The following is a 20,064-nucleotide window of genomic DNA, read 5'->3' as shown; positions in this document are numbered from 1 at the left end:
ATGGTCCTTGTGATCGCTTCCAATTCTATTATTCTTTGATTCTATATTGAAATAAATGATGTTAGTCTTTTAAGGTGCCACTAGATATTTTGTTTTATTTTGATAAATCAGATTAATATGGCTACCCCTTTAAAATATTGTTATCATTTGCAACTAAGTATTAGTGACCAAGGGTTTGAAAATGAAAAAAATAACTTTTAAGATATTAGGATGCCCTTTCCTAGTTTTGCTAACAAATATTAATATAGTTATAAAAAGTAATATTCATTATCTTAACATTATTAGCTGTGGCTCTTGGGGTGGGAGTAGGATTAATTGAGATGCACATATATAAATGTGCTTAATCTTACAACCTTCTGAATGAATGACATTTTTGTAGCATTCTGTTTATGATAGTATGAAATGCCATCTGCTTGCCTATTTTTTCCTTCTATGAAACAAATTATTTTAGTAATATTGAAGATGGGAAAAAATCTGTAATGTTATAGCTGTTGGTTCAAAAATAGCTTTTCTTCCTGTTGTATGGGCCTACAAAGCAGGGAAGCTTGTGTGTGCTTGCAGGTCTCTGTTTACAGTAGAATATAGGGAGGCACAACAGATCTATCCAGATCTGTCCAGAGCTTCATGTTTTTGGGTTTTTTTTAAAGATCAAGGTGTTCCATGCCAAACAAATAGATTCTTCAGGTGGCAAGTCCAAGTGGGCAAGTGCCCTGTCAGGAGATGTTTTGAAAGCCAGTGTTAACAGGTAGGAAGTTTTCTGGCTATCAGAAATGAATGTGCATCTAACCTTATTTTGGTATGCCTGATCTAGCTGTTTGGATCCATGCCATGAAGACATTGAGATTAGACTGTTGTAATGCACTGTAACACTAGACTAGTATAATGCCCTGTAATACTTTAATTGGGCTTCCCTCCAAATCAATTTAGAGGTTCCAGTTAGTGCAGAACACCCCAGGTCAGCTATTATCGGGAACTAGGTGGAGCAGCACATTGCTCCCATTCTGCAGTTACTCCACTGGCTGCCCACTCACCAGGCTGAATTTAAGGTACTCGCTATTACATACAAAGTCCTTCATGGCCTTAGATCCTCATATTTCTGAGGCTGTCTCTCTCCCTATGCACTGGCATGACAGATTCGCTCATCCATGCAAAATCTTCTGCAGGTGGAATGGTCTGCCTGACGGAAGAAGGGTCCCATTTTCCTGGCTTTTTACAAACTTTGCAAAACTCAGTAGTTCAAATGACTTTCCAGTGCAGGCAGTAGAGTTGCACTGTACTAAATGATTCACGAAGTTAGATAAATTATTAAGGAACTGTGTCTATACTACTGTGCTTAGCTTACTGAAACCAGGATCCTACTATGTTAGCTTCCACCAGCCCCTTTTCACTACCAAACAGCCAGATGCTAAGGGGCAAGCTTCCAACCTTCCTGGAATTAAAGTCAAGAACTTTATCCCTGCAAAGCAGGCAACTTGTAGTGTGAGTTGCACAAACCAGTTAACCTGATAGGTGTAGCTTTGTAGCCTAGGTAATGGAAATAGATTGAAACCACCTGAAGACAAACATGTAATAAACTTTAAGTAAAATATAAGTAAACACATTTATTAAAATTGTGTAAGAATATTTCAAATAGAACAATGGCAGTGAGGATTTAAAATGTTAAACCGTAAATCAGCAAAAGGGCTAACACCATAGCGAGTCACACTGGTTTACAAGACAAGATGTTACCATTCCACTAGGAATCCTCTGACATTCAAAAGTTAACTGTCCAGGGCAGCAGCAGAGTAGCATTTCCAGTCCTTAAGTCACAAAGTCCAAAAATATCAAGAAGCCATGATGGAAGTATGAGTGCACTCCACACATGCCAAAATGATGGATCAAGGGACCATTGTGAAGGCACCAAGAACACACAAAATGAAGCTAAACTGTATGGGCAGAGGATCTGAGATGACCCAGGTCCAATACCCAATCAGATCTGTGCCTGGTGATGTAAGATAATCACACAGCTTAGTGAATGAGATAACAAGGTAGGACTTATGTGCAGTTTTAAACCCCCCTTCCCCTCAGATGACACAACAATAATTTCATCTAATTAATCGGAATGTGGCTCTACTGTTCTCCATCTTGAAGAGACCTAGGGAGTTTCAAAAGATCATCTCTGTTTCAAAAGATCAGGGCTTTTCTACATTGAAGGACAGCACAGTTAAATTCCACTATTAAATCCTATTTGTAGGCCTTAAACCTGAACAATTGCTTCAAATAAACTTCATTGAGAGACTCAGTTTCATGATGATGATGATGATGATGATGATGATGATGATGATGATGATGATGATGATGATGATGATGATGATTTTGTTTTTTATAGGCTTTACTTTGCAGCTGCTTCCTACCTGTATACTGTGGCCTTATTCCTCCTTCATTTAGAGGGGTGGTAAGTATTGTTCATATATTCCTGACTATAAAATGGCGTGAGAAAACTTGTAAGCTGATGTCATGACCCAAATTCTTGTAGAAATTCTTCCGTATATTAGCAACAATTTTTTTTTCAGGCTGTCAGCATCACTGGAAATGGAAAACAGTTTTGGACTTTTTAGCTGATAAGGTTCTCAACACAATTATTAATATTGCATAGATTACTCTAAAATGATAAATTAACGCTAGAATTTTAAAAAGTTCCTCAGTGGGCATTATCCAGTTCCTTGGTCTTGTTGGGTAGAGGTACTACAGAACCAGATTGTAATAAAGTTAAAGTGGTACAAGAATGGCCTAGACTAGCTTCCAAAAAGCAGATCAGAGCCTTTCTTGGGGTAGTAGGTTATTACAGATGTTTGACTTCCAACTTCAGCATGCATGAAGAAGACACAACCTGATAAAGTTATCTGGATATAGAGAGAATTGGAGCTTCCTGAGGGAGAGCAGCCATCCTTCTATGAGAAGCACCATGTAGGAGAAACACCTTGGTAGAGAGACTGTCTTAGAGTTAGTGTTGAAGAAAGTATGTGTTATACTTACCTAAGGGTAGAAATAGAGGTTTTTTAACAAAGGGCTAGAACAGGGGTCTGCAACTTGCGGCTCTCCAGATGTTCATGGACTATAAATCCCATCAGCCCCTGCCAGCATGCCAATTGGCCATGCTGGCAGGGGCTGATGGGAATTGTAGTTCATGGACATCTGAAGAGCCGCAGGTTGCAGACCCCTGGGCTAGAAAGCTGAACAGAACACTGTAACATCTATATGGGAGTATCTAATTTGTTTTTGTCTAGAACTGGAGTGACTGTAACAACAGGAAGTGTACACACACACACACACACACACACACACACACCTTTGCCAGTAAAAGCTCCAATTCTCTCTATATCCAATGGCTACTCACAAGAGAAGATGAATTAGAATATTACATAAAAAACCTGAATGACATCATTGAAATGTCAGGCACAAATAAAAAAGGTAGAAGTCTAATGAACAGCATATATATGGCTGCTAGCAAGATGTTTTTTCTTCAGATAAATGCTGTTATTCAAATACGAAGTGTACTTTTTCCTTGTATGAAGCCACCAATACAATGAAGAGCTGAAGAGCTGATTTGTGGCTGACTTTTCAACATGTCATTCAGTTCTTTTTGTTTAATTTTCTCATTTATCTTTTCTTGGGATATATATTTGATGTATATATTCTTGTTCTTGTTTTATATATTTCTTGTGAGTAACTGAATATGTTTTTCAAAATAGACTTTTCATATTTTTTTTTCAGTCTTAGAGGTTAGTTGGGTTTTTTTCTCCCTTTTGTGCAATTGTACTTTTTTGTAGCTTGTTCTGAGGGGCTTGCCATCCCATGTTGGATGTACAGTGCAATCCAGAAAAAAGGTGCAGGAATTGTTTCCTGTGTTGCAGGAAATGCCGGGCAATATGTGAGCTGAGTTATGCCCTGCATTCTCTGTGAAGCCTCAGAAAACTTCACACGACTTTATTGTTGCCCTTAAAGGGTTGTTCAGAGCAATTGCTTGAGTTACTAATTCATTTGAGACAACGCTGATTCTTGCTGAGAAAATGTTTGCGAGTGGTACGGATGTGTAGAAGACTGAGGACTCGCCTGACAATGAAGCTAAATACTTCAGACGTTGCAACAGTAATTCATCTATATGAATGATCAACAAAGGAACCAGGCATGCGGACAGGAGAATTTTATCAAAATTCTAGTTAAAATCAAAAAACCTATCAATGGTTCTATGCCTGCAAGTTGCGCCTCTAAACAAGATAACATCAGGCCATGGATTCTTCCTCTCTGTGTCTTTTAAAAATTAGTTGGTTTTAAATGCTATTCCAGAGCAAATGGTTTTTCTTAAATTGTTGGAAGATTTAATCCCCCAGTGAACTATAGATCCAGTAATTCATTTCTGAACATCCTACACTTTTCTGATCTGTGGAGTAAGCTAGTTGCCCTTTGCTTGGGTAAATAAGACAGATGTCTCTCTCTCCCCTTCCCCTCTTTTTCCTCTCAACCCTTTTAGCGCTATGTGGATGGAGGAATTTCTGACAACTTACCTCACTATAACTCAAAGAATACCATCACAATTTCACCTTTCTCTGGGCAGTGTGACATTTGTCCTAAAGACAGCTCTGAAAACTTCCATGAAGTGAATCTGACCAATACCAGCATTCAGTGTACTTTAGGAAACATGTATCGTTTGACGCAAATATTTTACCCTCCAAAACCCCAGGTATTGTATGTTTTATGTTTTATTTTATTTATAGATTTATACCCCGCCCTTCACCCTTACTCACCTGGCCACTGAACTATCTTCATTGGTATAAACTATTTATCCTTCATGTGTAATGTTCTGTCATGGAATGATCCATGCACCTCCAAATTAGTTCTATGCATGTTTTTATTTTGCTGGTTTAGAAGATGTCCACCCAGCAGCTGCGTATGTTTTCCTCAGAGGACTTTCAGGAGCTTCCCTTCTCCTTGGTTTGTTCCCCTGCTTCTTATGACATCCTGTCAGCTAGGTCCATCCCTCAGAATCCCTGATTCAATGTGAGGCTTGTAGCTCTAGCAGAGATAGGCCCTGCTCCCTTCGGACTCTCATTGCCAATCGCTGCTCATTTCTGACCTGTGGCCATGCCCCAAGCTCAAAGATCTCTAGTATTCTCTGGCTGCACCTAGGAAACAACAAGTGTTGAGCCAGGAGGCACGGTTAAGACATATTATTTCAGGTTGGTCCATCTGTGGCCATCCTGATTGTTGTTCCTGACGAACTCTGTCATTGGGCTGGGTGATAGGTACTGGTGGCAAGACATGGATGTTGGCCTACCTTTGGCCATGACTTGGGTCCTAAGTATTTGAGTGCCAAGGAATCCCAGACTACAAACCTGTCTCCACTCCATCTGACCATCCAAGAGGAGAGTGGAGGCTGTTGGGTGGCTTCAAAAAGCTTGAGGCTGCCAGTGGGGGCTCTGGACTTGGACAGTAGATTTAAGATTGCACTGTAAGTCTTGCAATGCTTCTAAAATTGCCTACCTGGGAAAACTGCATGATTCACTTGGGGGATCCCCAGGAACAGGGTTAATAGGCATTGTTATAATCAGCAACAATTGTTTTTGTTTCCCTTCATGCTCCCCTAAGAATCTCGATTTACTTGGTGAAGCTCAGTTATGAGAAGGATATTAACAGATTAATAAGAAATAGTGATGTACAGCATGTTTGTGAACACTGAAATATGTTTCTAAGTGATAATCGTGTGCTCATGAGCAAAACTGTTGTATTCTTAAACCAGATGAAGAGCATTCTCTGAACTGATTTTGATAGTTGCTAACTTTCTACCTCCGACTTAATTTTCCCCCTGTAATCTTATTTTCAGGAACTAGGAGAGATCTGTGAACAAGGATATTCAGATGCTCTTAGATTCTTGAAGGAAAACGGTAGGTCATTGTAATTTCAATTGTGTAATCTGAATGACATACGGAATGTTAAATAGGCTTGCCTGTATTATGCAGGCTTTGCTTGTGCCTGCATGGAACTTAGTTTGGAAATGTGCGGAACGTACATCTTTAGATGTCAGCTCCATCCCTCTCAACTGAGGCGCATGCCTAGATTGATGGAACTCTGTTTTCCCACTTGGTTCTTTTGTGTGCCACAGCAGCAGCACATTTGGGAATTTTATTTTCAGAGTACTCAGTGCCTTGGGAGGAAAAACCTTCCCCATTTCCCCCACCTTGTCTTTTTTCTGCAGTTTTCCTACTTTCCTTTCACATGGCTGTATTTTTTTGGCTTTTCTGCTGTCTCTGCAGCTACAGGGTTGCAGACCACCTTTGAAAAGGGCTTCAACTATGGGCAGTGGCATAGCACCAAGGGGGCAGTGTGTGTGTGTGATGCACCAGGCGTGTGCTGGTGAGGGGGCATGGTGGGGGCAGGCAGGGATGTGGCAGGGGCGCAGTTCCCCCTTGCTGCAGCCCTGACTGTGGGTTCAGGTTTTCCTCCTCAGCTGGACACAATTGCTGTTTTTCAACATAAAGTTGATTGTTTTGCTGATTTGGGAACAGCCATCGGATTGTTCAGATAGACCAGTCAGGGCTCAAGGCCCTTCACTGTGGAGTCCTAGTGAAGTATTTTCTTTTCAAGGTGTATTTTTTTGCATTTATTTTGTAGGCTACTTTGTAACCCTAGATGGGGAGAAGAGTGGAGTGTAAATGCCTCCATAAATAAAACAAATCCTTGTACTGGGCAATCCACGGACTCAGACTTTAAATATTCAGAAGAGCAGTCTGAGGAACTAGGGCTGACACCTGAGAAACAGCAGGGAAGTCAGGGAGACCCCTCAGACCCTGACCATCAGCCCCAGGGGCTGATCTCAGGGAGTCAGCTGTTGAGAAATTGCCCCCAGCTGATCCTGCTAAGACCCAATTAACTTTGCAATGTTTTGTTGTGCTTGTGTGCTTTGAAACATAGTGTTAGATGTTTACTTCTTTACGAAATTTATTAGCTACCTTTCTACACAAGCTGGTTTACAATATAAATTAAACAATAAAAAACCATGATTAAAAACCACAATTTAAGACAGTTGCTAAGTTAATTACCTGCCTTCCTAAATACAACAGTCTTCAACTGTCTTCTGAAGATCGAAAGTGTGTGGGTCACATGCCCCTCACTGGAAACCTCCATCTTTGGTTTCCAGCTGCCCCACCTCTGTAGGCAGGGGCACAGAGAACAGGCTTCTGAGACAGATCTGAACCGGCAGGCTGGTCAATGTGGGAGGAGGTAGTCCTTTAGGTACCATGGCTGTCAGCTACTTATGGGTTTTAAAGTAAGAACCTGGAAACTGTGCCTTTGAACTGTGCCTGGAAACAAATCCTGAGCCCCCTTGCTCAGGTGTAGAACACAAAGTTGTATTAAATGCAATTATTTGTCAACTCAGGAAATTGGTTGCGACATATGTAGTTCAAAGACAGTTCCATAGAGTTATGCCTTTGATTGTGTAATACAGTCCTCTGCTATGCAGAAAAGTTGGCTTACATTCTACCAATAAAGGTTTCTGTCTGTCTGTCAAAAAGTTGGCTTAGACATCTCCTGACATGGCCTGACCCTATTATTGGCACAGGAGAAGTCATTGAGGCTGCCATGCTAGCCATTGGTTACAAAGCCCGGTAAAAAAGTCCTGCAGAAGGTCACGCACGGTCTTATTTAGGATGGGACAGGAAGAATGCAGGTTTCCTTCTGACTCTCTTGTATGGCGATATGTTACTTAACCTGAACTGTGGAGGCTGGCGCAAACCCATAGTTACTGTTTAATAGTAAATATAAAAATACTGTGACTTATAGATTTGCTCAGAACAGAATACTGGTTTTAAGAGATACATAAAATGCCATTACTAGTTTTCAGTTTCTTTTCTTAGAAGGCAATAAGAAACTCTTAGGTCAGGACTTAGATTTCAACTAGAGGGTCTGACCTGAATAGCAAGTAATGCTGCAAACCTTTATTTTCTTTTACTTCTGTATTTTTTTTTATCTGTGGTGCCCGCCTGCCCTTTGGAATTTAAGAAATCACATCAGAAACTCTATGTTTTTTTCCCTCAGGTTTACTGCATGACTCAATGTCTGTTATCTTACCTTTACAAAAAGGAGATAATGTACAAACCCCAGGTTATACTGATAAGAAAACCATTGCAGAAAATCAAAGCAAAGAAAATAGGTTGAAGGAAGAAATTGTCATTGACCAACTGAAGTTAGCCTCATGGCCATTGGACAAAGCAGTTTTTGACAGTATACCTCCTAGACTTCGCAGAGGTAAGGATATAAAGTCAATCTCAATGTTAATGACAAAATAAAGTTTCAGTAAAAGTTGTAATAATTAGTAGAGGCTGATGCAGATAGCAATACAATCTGAACAGAATTTTGTAATGTTAAATCCCAGTTGATTTCAGTAGTAAAATGAAGCACATGCCAATTACTTCCCATTATAAATAGTGGGACTGAAAAGCTTTTGATGATAGACAATACAAGTTCTTTGTTGCTTTTGTAGTGTCTGTTGGTTACAAAAATGACATACTTTATGCAGAATTACCTATGAAGAACTCATACAATATGAGAAAACAAAATATATACAATTTTATTATTATTTATTATTAATTTGCTAATCAGTTTCATTTTGTCAATTTTCAGTAATCATTTTAACTGAAGTAAAAGAATTGACAAATCAGCGCTGCTTTACAGATTGGTTTATAAGAGAAGTAACACAATATAAAAGTTCAGCATGTCAGCTTTGAATATGATTCAGATGGTATCAATTAAACCACTTAACTAAGAACTGGCATAGAGTATTGTATAATCTGGAACAATCATGTTTAAAAACTATGATGCAAAAGCTTGAGAGTGTCTGGTTACTATAGAAAAGCTGTAACTGAGGCCGCTTCCGCACGGCCACGCTGGGGTGTGTGTCAGCGTATACGACGCCGACACACACACACACACACACATATTACCCGGGACCGTTCTCACAAACGGTCCCGGTAAAGACAGGGAAGACGGCGCAGCACTGCGCTGTCGCCCGATTTAATTTACCTTTCCTGGCATCTTCCGGGCGCGACGCTGAGGCTGGTGAGGACACGCCTCTCTTGCCTCTATGTTTTAACCGCTCCGGAGTCGCAGGGCTGGGGGGCGTGTCCCCAGGCCTCGGTGACATGCCGGAAGGTCGCAGGGAAGGTAAGTCGATCGGAAAAGGGGGGGGAAGGCGCCTTCCAGAAGCCACTGTTTCCAGAAAACCTTGCTCGGAGAGCGAGGTTTGGAAACAGCGGCTTCGCCCCCCATGCGAACAGCTCCCTAGGGTGCTGTAAAAGGCCCGTGTGGAAAGGGCCTGAGTAAGAGAAAGGAAAAGAGATGAAAGAAGCTCTTACATTACTACCCTCTGTATCACTGATTGTCATTTGCCCTCACTTAGAGAGTAGTCCTATGCAACTATCCTTGGAAGGAAACCTTATGATATTCAGTGCATCTTGCTCCTAGAGGCACTGTAGGATTGCAACCTTACAGTTAACCTCACATCAGCACGTATGCTGATATTGGAGAGTTGTGCAGCTCTGCATTGCTTGGGCATCTACAACACCACTGTGCTAGTGGTTCTTTGGTGCAGTGATACCTGGTACAGCGTTATTGTAGGAATTGGGGGAATTGCCAGGGGTGGAGCGAACCTTGGTTTCCTCAGAACTTTCCCTTCAGCTATGCCCCTTTTACTATCATTGATTTACACCAGGAAAAGAGCAGGCACAGCCCATTGGGCTGGATGGGGGAGCTTTAGGTAAGTTTTCTTTTTGTTTTTACCTTGCTGCTCCTCCACATTTCTCTTAGGAGGCAGTGTGGTTACTTCATCCCCATCCACTGCCCATCTATACCCTCCTCCCATGGATTGGGCTGCCAGTTTTCTATTACCTGTTGGCAAAAGGAATGGATTGTAACCAGTATTGTTAAAACCATAAGAGAAGTGCATTTCTGTTGAGTTATAAAATGGGGAAAACATTGAGAATCAGAAATATCTTGGCTTATTTAGTAGTCCACTAAAAACAAACCGTTCCCACCCACACACATATATACACTTTAGATACTTAAAGTGTATTCCTGTTTCTGAATGAAAATTGAAGGCACACAACTACAAAAGTAAGGTTTTCTGTGCAAGTCACAGTCCTGACTGGAAGGACTCAAACTGAGAGCAGCAATTCATGGACTGATGCATTGGTGAAGATTCTCCTGTATGTCAGCATGTGCGTTAGTTAAATGATCTAATCATATCAGATTCAGAGATTCTGCTGAATTATCTAAAAACTTGCATCATTGAAGTGGTAATATGATTTAGACCTCAAGACTACAAAATGAACTTGAACAAAAGCTTGTTGTGGTTTTTCACTTCATGCTTGTCCATTCCTGTAGAATATTAGAAGTTACTGTGTCTAAGTTCAGTTGGAATTAATGACTGTGTAAATAACAGCATTACAGGAGGCTTGTAAGGAGAAACATGGATTCTATGCGCAGCTTTCTAAATTTCTACCAATGAGACTGATGTCCTACATGGTGTTGCCATATACCCTTCCAGTGGAATCAGCATATTTTGTGGCCTTAAGGTGAGTTTAAAAGTTTGGAAGACTTTTTACTACTGTTTTGTTACTACTGTTAATGCAGTTTATTTCCTAACGTATAAGAAGGGCTTTTAGTTTATCTTAACAAAATACTTCCAACCTGACTTCCTTCTTTTTTTAAAAAAAGAAGCGTCTCAAACTAATCCTTACAACAATGCCATCTTAAACATTTCTTCACTGGAATTCTGTTTGTATTGCCATTCTGAATTTTAAAATAAAACAAATCAATACATTTCCCTAATATTTTCAACATTTGCTATATGAAATAGCCCATAATGAGTACTGTAGGTCGGCATCAATAATGCTGAAAAAACTGAATAAAAAACAAGCTAATGTCAGCAAGCAGATTTAGTAGCTTAGCTTTTCCTCCAATCTTTTGCCCCTCTTATCTATAGGGAGGGGGGTAAGTGTTTGGTAAACCTGAACCAGAAAAAAAACCCTGAAAAAATATTGTCAGTATATTTTAGTGTTTTTTTTCACTCCCCCCATAAAGGGGGCAATAAAACGGAGTAAAAAAAATTACATCCTGAAAAATGACTATTTTTTTCAGCATTTTTCCGGTCCAGTTAGTTGCCACCTTAAAAAAGAAAAGAAAATCTCTCTCTCTCTCCCCCTCACTTCCCTGCAGATTAGCGGGTCCAGCATTGAACTGTGTTCACCACCTTCGAGTGGAATTTAAAGGTAGAGCCTGCAGTTTCATGCTGGGCTCGGCCTGACCAGGTCCAACTTTAAACTATGGGCTTTGGAGGTGGAGACAACAGTTTAAGGCTGGATACCACCAGGCTGAGCCTGCAATTCCACACAGGTCCTGTGGTCAACTCTGTTTCTGCCTCTGAAGTCCATATGGGTCTTTGAGGCAGCAGGCGGCCTGGGTTCAGCTCTGCACCACCTGCTGCCTCCCAGACCCTCATGGAGTCTGGAGGCAGGTGCATTTTTCGGGTATGGGTTCATTGTAACCCAAAATGTTCAGGTAAAGAAGTTTCCAATATATAGTGTTTGTAGCTTTTGGGTTTTTTTTGTGTTAATGGAGCAGGCCCTAAAAAATTTTAGTCCAATAAACCTAAACCTGAAAAATACCCATAATTTATTTTTTTTTTGCCCACTTCTTCTTAACTGCACTTTTTCAAATTTTGGACTTTGTGTAAAGTATTCATCTCTTTTATTATTGCAGATTAGTAAATTGGCTTCCTGATATCCCCAGTGATGTGCAATGGATACAAAGACAGGTTTGGCAGATTGCGGGTGCTGTATATTCCAAAGCAAGAGAAAGATTTCTGAACAATCCAAGGTACGTTTTGTGTTGCTCCATGCGTCTCGATGGATTTTTAAAAAGAAGTTGCTTCCTGATGCATTTGGTTGACCATGTGCAGATATAATATTCTTGAGTGAACATACTGTGGGTTCAAACACAAACCTGGAGCCTCCCATCTGGCTCCCAAATTTCCCCTCACTGAAGTTAGCAATGATCAAAGATTGAAACAGCTCACTGGGAATATCAGACTACATAAATCATGTATTTATTTATTTTTTTAAAAAAAACATGTATTCCACTTTTCCTCTTGGAAATAGCTAATTTGGAAGGTGGACTGCAAGGCGTTATGCCTTACCATGGTCCCTTCCATCCCAACATGGTGTAGTGGTTAAGAGCAGGTGGACTCTAATCTGGAGAATTTCCCACTCCTGGGATTCCCCACTCCTCCCCATGAGCAGTGGATTGTTATCTGGTGAACCAGATGTGTTTCCCCACTCCTATATTCCTGCTGGGTGACCTTGGGCTAGTCATAGTTCTCTCAGAACTCTCTGAGCCCCACTTACCTCACAAGGTGTCGGTTGTGGGGAGAGGAAGGGAAGGTATTTGTAAGCCTCTTTGAGTCTCCTTACAGGAGAGAGCAGGGAGGTATAAATCAAAACTTTTTTTCTGCTTCTTCCCTAAACCCCACTCTTCCAGGCTCCACCATCAAATTTCGAGGTATTTCCAAACTTTGGGTTGGCAACCCTAATCTAACAGTTCAGTCCTGAGTAGAATTACTCATGTCTATGTTTGTTGACTTTAATGAATTTAGAAGGATATGTACTCTTAACGGATTATAAAACTATATTTGTATTTTATAAATCTCTGTGCCTGTCTGGATAATCTCACCATTTCAAATACTTCAGATTATCGCTGAATTCCTAGATAATCTATTGCAATTTTTAAACATCTTCTCAGGCAAATGTTTATTTGTGATTTTAGCTATTGTGATTGGTGAATACATCCTTTCTACACATGGTTCACACAGACTTCACCAATGATTGATAATTTTGTTTTGTTTTTTTAAATCAATTGTTTGTTCATATATTCTAGAAGTTGTATATCATATCATTTGTATTCATATGTGATTACAGTCAAAAGTTGCTGAATAATTTATTTATTTATTTCAGTAATGAAAGCCAGGTGCTGATCAGAAAATGCCAGACAGCACCACTGAATATGGGTCTTTCCTCTCCTTGTTGCCATTCTAAAATGCCTCATTCTTCTGCGCGCCTCCGAGAACGGTTTTTTGATCTTCCCTACTGTGCAGAGTCTGCTAGGAATGAAGTTGATACAAATGAAAGCTTTGTGTCCATTCCCTCTTTTTTCATGAACTCTGAAGAATCAGATGTGGAAGTGGATTTTGACTCCTTCTCTGAGCAAAGTTTCCAGACTGCCTCAAAAGTCTAGCTTGAGAACTGCTGTATCAGACAGAGAAATCTAAATTTTGAAGGGGCGTGGATTCATGTAACACCTGCCAACCAGTCCTCTGTTTACAATGAATAACAAATTGCCTCAGGTAAACTCTTTTGGCAAGAATAGTGCCTCTTGTTCAGCTTCCTGATGGATTAAAAGACAGACTTGAAAGGAGGACCTCAGTGCAATATAACAGTGCTTACCAAACAAGATCCCCACTAGGAAAAATGATCAGATAATGACTTTTAAAAATATATATTGGGGCAAATGTGTAGCAAAACAGAATTTTTAAAACTTTTAAACAACAGTCATTTTCTACTTGCCTTTATAAACAGTGTTTAGCACTTGAGCAAAACAAACATCTGTACTTAACGAAAAGGACGTGGCATATAAGCCTTTAATGCTTGTATTAGCCTTACATGTAAATGTAATCTTTGTGGGACGTGTTAGTGTCTTGGTCACACATACTATTGGCGAATCTTCTTTTTCCCCCCTGAAGCCTATCTAAAAATAATGTGTTTCAACGAGCTTTTTCTTTGATGTAAAAATATCTCAGAAATTGTTAGTATTTCAGTACTTACATGCTGTGGCATACCAAGACATCCTTAAGAACATTCTTAAACAACGCTTTGCTTCAAATATTTTAGAAGAAAGCGTAAGTTCAGGACTTTTCCTGCGAAGATGGTACAGGTGTGACAAAGGAACCTGACTGCAGATGTCATATAGAGATAACAGTTTGATTTCATTCAACTTCATAAATAGTAGGGAGTTTCCATGTGATTTGGAGTTTGCAGAACTGGAAAAGAATCTAATGAGTGAAAAGGGATTTCAGTAGCAGCGTCCTAAGCGAGCACGACACGGAAACCTGAAGATCAAGAACATCTGAAAAAAATAATAACTTGCACAGTTCCGAGGTAATTTGCTAAAATAATTCTGTAACAGGTATCACTGAATACAAGCAGTTTTCAGCTCAGTCTTTACTGAGAAAAATGTACCAAAGTCATTTAGAATAAGGCCTTCAAGTTTCCAATGACATCAGAAGGTGACATCTGTGTAGATCGTAAATAAAGCTGCTTCTCAAGTGGCTTGCATATTTAGCAGCATGCTTTGGGATGGCAACCCAGTTTCTCAGAGCTACTTGACACCTTGTATAGTAGTAGCACCTCACTTCATAGTATTACTACTTAAAGTGATCAGGACACTCCTTCACTAGAGCAGATTCATATTTACTTTTTAGAAACACTTACAAAATAGTTTTCATTGTGTTTCAAACAGGTCTTGTTAGCAGGTAAGCCCTCCTCACTCCCCCTGTCCCTGGGCATTCTAGTCGGCAGAACTAGGCTGAGCTGTTGGAATTTAAGAATAAAATAATTCTTTCCTCTTCATACTGACCTCAGGGCTAAAGAAAAGTGGAATTTGACCGAGGGCGAGATTTCTTTTATTAGGAATGAGGTGCAATACAGGTTGGCAAATATCAAAGCTTTTGTAAGTTCTGTTTGGATTGTACTATTTTGTTTGGATTGTACTATTATGCCATTTTCATTTTCAGCTATGGGCAGATTTCATTTACCAAATAATAAGCAGATCCTCAGTTGTGACTAAATAAGCAAAAAAGTGTGTTTTGTTTCAGTACAATAATCAGTCTGCTTTAAATTGTTGATAAAAGTTTCCCCAGATATTGTTTAATTGACTTATTTATATTCTTGTTGGTGCTGTTGAACTTACTGTCTCTGACCTACACGTCTTAAAAATATCGATTTTATTTCCAAAATGACTTGCTAAACATATTGTTATATGGTGAAGCAAAATAAAAGACAGAACATTTCTGCGTTTATAATATCAAACTGAAATCTGTTTGATTTCTGAACTGTTTGATTTTTTCTAGAAATACACAATATCACCAAAGTGGTTTAATATCATCTTCTGTGCTGGATTTGTATATTTCAACTGTCGCTGCAGTCATTAAAATCTGTGCTTTGCCTTGTAGCTATTGAATAAAGCCATGGATTTATTTGAAAGCTTAATAATGGTTGCTTTCAGGTCTGCAACGACTTGGGTCAATTGTTTTGGTTTCTGTGCAGTTTCACATGGGACAGCGCAGGGTGGCCGCAGAGAAGTCATAGAACTTTCTAGGAGAATCAAAGCATTAGGATTGCTTCCTCTCCTGGGCTCTGTCTCACATCGACATTTCCCTCCAAAGCATGTACGTGAGGGAGGCAGAAAGAGTGCTCTTTTGTCAGATCTCTCCTTGCCAATGTGGAGAAAGGACATTTATTTAAGTGTTTCTCCATTCCTTTTAGGAATTTTCAACCAGTAAACTTCTTTGGTATCTCTGGTAACATTCTTTAAAAAGTACAAAGAGTTTGGGCCCAAAATAATGAACACGAGACCTGTTTATTTTGCTGGGGAGAAGGGCACAATACAGCATCCTGCAAGTCTTCCCATTTATTTATTCTGAAAGCACACCATGAGAAGGCAGCTAAGTTAGAGGTCGCTCTGCAAGAAAAGGCCTTGGGGGCAGTTCCCCGTCAGTCAGAGAAGAGGCAGGTCATGTCTGAAAAGCAAGTTTGCACACCTCCAGTTGTCTTCAGCTCCATCTGACAAGCAATCATCGATGAGGGCTGCCTCTGAGCCACTTACCTTCAAGTTTGCCTCAATGGCATACATCGCCTTGATGTCGAGGGTCTCCATCTTCTCAGCATCGAGACACCAGCATCGAGACTCTACCCCAAGCTCAGATCGTGCTATCATTTCTCTCCTCCCTTGTATGTACCATGCCAGTTCTATCAAATTCTCCTTTATTTTCTACATACATACATATATACCATGTTTCCCTGAAAATAAGACAGTGTCTTATATTAATTTTTGCTCCCAAAGATGCGCTATGTCTTATTTTCAGGCGATGTCTTATTTTTCTGTGTTCTGTTCGACGGGCATGCTTCCAAACAAAAACTTTGCTACGTCTTACTTTCGGGGGATGCCTTATATTTTGCACTTCAGCAAAACCTCTACTACGTCTTATTTTCAGGGGATGTCTTATATTCGGGGAAACAGGGTAGTTATACAAGAAAATGTTAAGCAATAAAATTTTATGTTAATACTCTGCCTCTGCTTGTCTGTGTAAGTGCTCGATACTGTTATTAAGAAAGCGCCATATATTGGGATAATTGCTTTTTGTCAAAATCATTCCCCAAAGCTAATTCCAGAAGAGTACTTGAAGTACTCCAGAATTCTGACTCATAAAGAGGGCAATTGCCCTGGGAAGCCAACAAAGAGGGTTCAGAGAGGCCCTGATACTGCCTCCTAGCACTGGATTTCAGAGATGTGTTTCCTTTATTCGCCATGGTTTGTAAGCATTGAAAATGTGGAAAGCCAAGAGAATCCACAATGATCTGTGCTATGGTTCTATGTTTTTGTGCAATAGAAGTTTTGCAAAGCAGTAGCTCTGGGTTCTTTATGAATTTTGTAATCTATGATCATGGATATGATGTGTACTTTTAATTATTTTTTGGCAACCCCATGTAAAAATCACAAGGATCCATCTTTTTAGAGTACGGCAGCGCCAAAGAGTGGTATATCCATGATTTTGAGGCACAATCTATGGCTGTGGGTGTGACCTGTTAATGAATTTGGGATGACCAAACATTAAAGTCCTGAGGACTCATGCATTAGAGACACATGCCATGTTGGACGCATGATTTCTGTGGTGCAGTCTGCAGCTATGAATGAATGTGATTAGATGGTGAGTTTGGGGGAGCCCTAAGTTCTTGTGCCATAGCTGCACTATTAATCAGTGCAACCATGATTGTTTGCGATGGAAAGAATATGTGATTTGATGGTAAGCATGGTGTGAGCAAATGCAAAAATCATAAGGATCCATGTTTTTGCACCATGGCCATGCCGAAATACTACCTTCAGCCATGTTAAAATCAGCGGAACTAAAGTGTAACTTTGGGGCTCCAGCCCAACAATTTTTGCTTGGGGTGGGCGAAGGAAACCCATCAGTTAAAATATTGTTTTCACATCAAAGAGCTTGTCGCGAGGTTTCCCTTTCCGCCGAGTGACCCCCTCATACAGATACTACAAGAAGCAGCCACAGTCTTGAGTGCTTCTCAACTTTCCTCTCGAAGCGAAGCCAAGTTTTCATCATAAAGACGGCCAGGAGTAGAGCGACGAGAAGTCCTAGCGGGTGGTGATTTCCCACTCTTACCGGAAGTTGCGTATTCTGACTTCCTTTACGGTCTTTCTCGCTCCCCTTCCGCTTCTCCTGGAGATGGAAACGGCTCACCCTGCCCCGCCTTTTGCCTGCCTCTGACCAATCAGGAGCGCCCCGTTGATGCTGCGCGCGGGGAGCCCGGGCTGGCGGAATCATGGGGACCGTGCACGCGCGGGTAAGGAGCAAGTTGCGCTCGCGCCCTTGCAAGCCCGGGGGGCCATGGCGAGTTCCACTCTGCTGCCCACCCTCGTGAGCCCTGCAACAGGATTTCCAGCAGGGGAGGTGGGCGGTGGTGGCGGCCCAGGGCTTGGCCGGGATGTCCGAGGTGACCTTTTACTTGCCACCCAGCCCTGCTCCACCAGCTTGTCTTCACCCGGCCAAGGGCTGCCCCCCTCCCCGGCTCGAGGGACTGTTATCGTGTGCATGTCAGTAGTGGGCAGAGCCAGCTCTTGGAGGTTGTTCTGTGCAGGCAGACTCTACGAGCAGTTGGGGTGACCCCCAACCACCACCACCTGGCGGGGGTTAAGGTCTGAGGCTGCTGCTAACGGTGCAGCTGGCTCTCGCGTGAGAGAAGAGGGGCGGGGAAGCAAGAGGGCGGTGCGGTACGGGACCCGGAATCTAAGGCTGATTCCGCATGGGTCAAAAACAGTGGTGTGAAAACGGAGTGAAAACAATATAAACCCTTTTACACCATTTTCACATTGTTTTCTCACTGCTGGTTTTAGCCCATGCGGAATCAGCCTAAGCAACGCACAGAACCGTTGCCCAAAAAAGCCTAGAGGGAAGTGCAGCCCTAAAAATAAAAGCTATCCAATTGTTGTAGCAAGGGGTGGATTTGATAACAATCAAATCCTCTGAGTCTGAGAAAATGTTTGCAATCTAATAAGAATGATGATTGGTAGCATTTAGTAAAACTGTTGAGAAGCTCAGATGTGAACAGATGTATAATTATTAAATAGGCTGATAATCTTGAAACTTGTAATAAAGAACAATACGATTCTTTTGTCAACTTCAGATCATGAGCAGAACAGAAGAATACAAGAGTTTAGATTTATACTCTGCCTTTCTTTCCTATGAGGAGTTTCAAGGTGGCTTATAAACTCCTTTTTTCCTTCTCCCCACAACAGACACCTTGGCTCATTCCACATTTGCAGAATAATGCACTTTCAAACTGCTTTCAGTGCTCTTTGAAGCTGTGCGGAATAGCAAAATCCACTAGCAAACAGTTGTGAAAGTGGTTTGAAAATGCATTATTTTGCGTGTGCGGAAGGGGCCCTTGTGAGACAGGTGGGGCTGAAAGAGTTCAGAGAGAACTGTGACTATCCCAAGGTCACCCAGCAGGCTTCATGTGTAGGAGTGGGGAAACAAACCTAGTTCACCAGATAAGAGTCCGCTGCTCATCTGGAGGAGTGGGAAATCAAACCTGGTTCTCCAAATTAAGAGTCCGCTGCTCTTAACCACTACACCACGCTGGCTTTCTGCTGGATCCTGCTCGATCAGACCAGTCTCTTCTAGTCCAGTATCCTGTATCACATAATGGCCAAGCATTTGCCCTGGACAGCCATTGAATGAGGTTGTCTTTGGATGCTGCCTCCTAGTGCTGTGGAGGATTTTTAAGTTACTATTTCTAATGTTAAAATTGTTATTGCTTATAGCCACTGAAAGATCTATCATCCATCCATGAATCGAATCCCCTGACAACGATCCCATTGTTATTATTCCCACTGGCAATCATTTCCAGGATTTATTTAAAATATTTAGATTCTGACCTTCCACAGTGCCCAAGACAGCTCACAAGATATAAATAAATACACAATGAACAACATAAGAACTAGCCTGCTGGATCAGACCAGAGTCCATCTAGTCCAGCATTCTGCTACTTGCAGTGGCCCACCAGGTGCCTTTGGGAGCTCACATGCAGGAAGTGAAAGCAATGGCCTTCTGCTGTTGCTGCTCCTGACCACCTGGTCTGCTAAGGCATTTGCAATCTGAGATCAAGGAGGATCAAGATTGGTAGCCATAGATTGACTTCTCCTCCATAAATCTGTCTAAGCCCTTTTTAAAGCTATCCAGGTTAGTGGCCATCCCCACCTCCTGTGGCAGCATATTCCAAACACCAATCACACGTTGCATGAAGAAGTGTTTCCTTTTATTAGTCCTAATTTCCCCCCCCCCAGCATTTTCAATGAATGCCCCCTGGTTCTAGAATTGTGAGAAAGAGAGAAAAATTTCTCTCTGTCAACGTTTTCTACCCCATGCATAATTCTTATAGACTTCTAACTCATATCCCCCCCCTCAGCCGCCTCCTCTCAAACTAAAGGAGAGGTCCCAAAGCGCTGCAGCCTCCTCCTCATGGGAAGCGAAAGGTGCTCCAATCCCTTCCAATCATCCTCATTGCCCCTTCTCTGCACTTTTTTTCTTGAGTTGAAGAGACCGTTGCACGCCGCTGGTGCTAAGTTCAATTGAGTTGACATTCCCATGGAACTATCAACTAAGGCGGCCAAATCCCTTCCCTGGTC

General features: G+C 41.2%; 2 protein-coding genes across 2 annotated transcripts in view; both read left to right on the top strand.

The window, feature by feature from the left end:
* Positions 1–15,173, top strand: part of PNPLA3 (patatin like phospholipase domain containing 3) — a 30,601-nt gene extending 15,428 nt beyond the window's left edge. The window contains exons 3-9 of the mRNA XM_048501909.1: positions 2,369–2,434; positions 4,511–4,720; positions 5,861–5,921; positions 8,074–8,283; positions 10,475–10,607; positions 11,794–11,910; positions 13,044–15,173. Of these exons, the coding sequence (XP_048357866.1) occupies positions 2,369–2,434; positions 4,511–4,720; positions 5,861–5,921; positions 8,074–8,283; positions 10,475–10,607; positions 11,794–11,910; positions 13,044–13,323 (1,077 nt within the window). The 3' untranslated portion in view covers positions 13,324–15,173. The remainder of the gene's footprint in view (positions 1–2,368; positions 2,435–4,510; positions 4,721–5,860; positions 5,922–8,073; positions 8,284–10,474; positions 10,608–11,793; positions 11,911–13,043) is intronic.
* A 2,401-nt stretch (positions 15,174–17,574) lies between these two features.
* The window catches only part of SAMM50 (SAMM50 sorting and assembly machinery component), a 31,242-nt gene continuing 28,752 nt past the window's right edge, over positions 17,575–20,064 (top strand). The window contains exon 1 of the mRNA XM_048501883.1: positions 17,575–17,720. Within this exon, the coding sequence (XP_048357840.1) occupies positions 17,700–17,720 (21 nt within the window). The 5' untranslated portion in view covers positions 17,575–17,699. The remainder of the gene's footprint in view (positions 17,721–20,064) is intronic.

Source organism: Sphaerodactylus townsendi, linkage group LG06 (genome assembly GCF_021028975.2).
Source record: "Sphaerodactylus townsendi isolate TG3544 linkage group LG06, MPM_Stown_v2.3, whole genome shotgun sequence".
In the NCBI taxonomy this organism is placed as follows: Eukaryota; Metazoa; Chordata; class Lepidosauria; order Squamata; family Sphaerodactylidae; genus Sphaerodactylus; species Sphaerodactylus townsendi.
The sequence above is the reverse complement of the archived record's forward strand: the minus strand, read 5'-3'. Positions and strand labels throughout refer to the sequence as shown.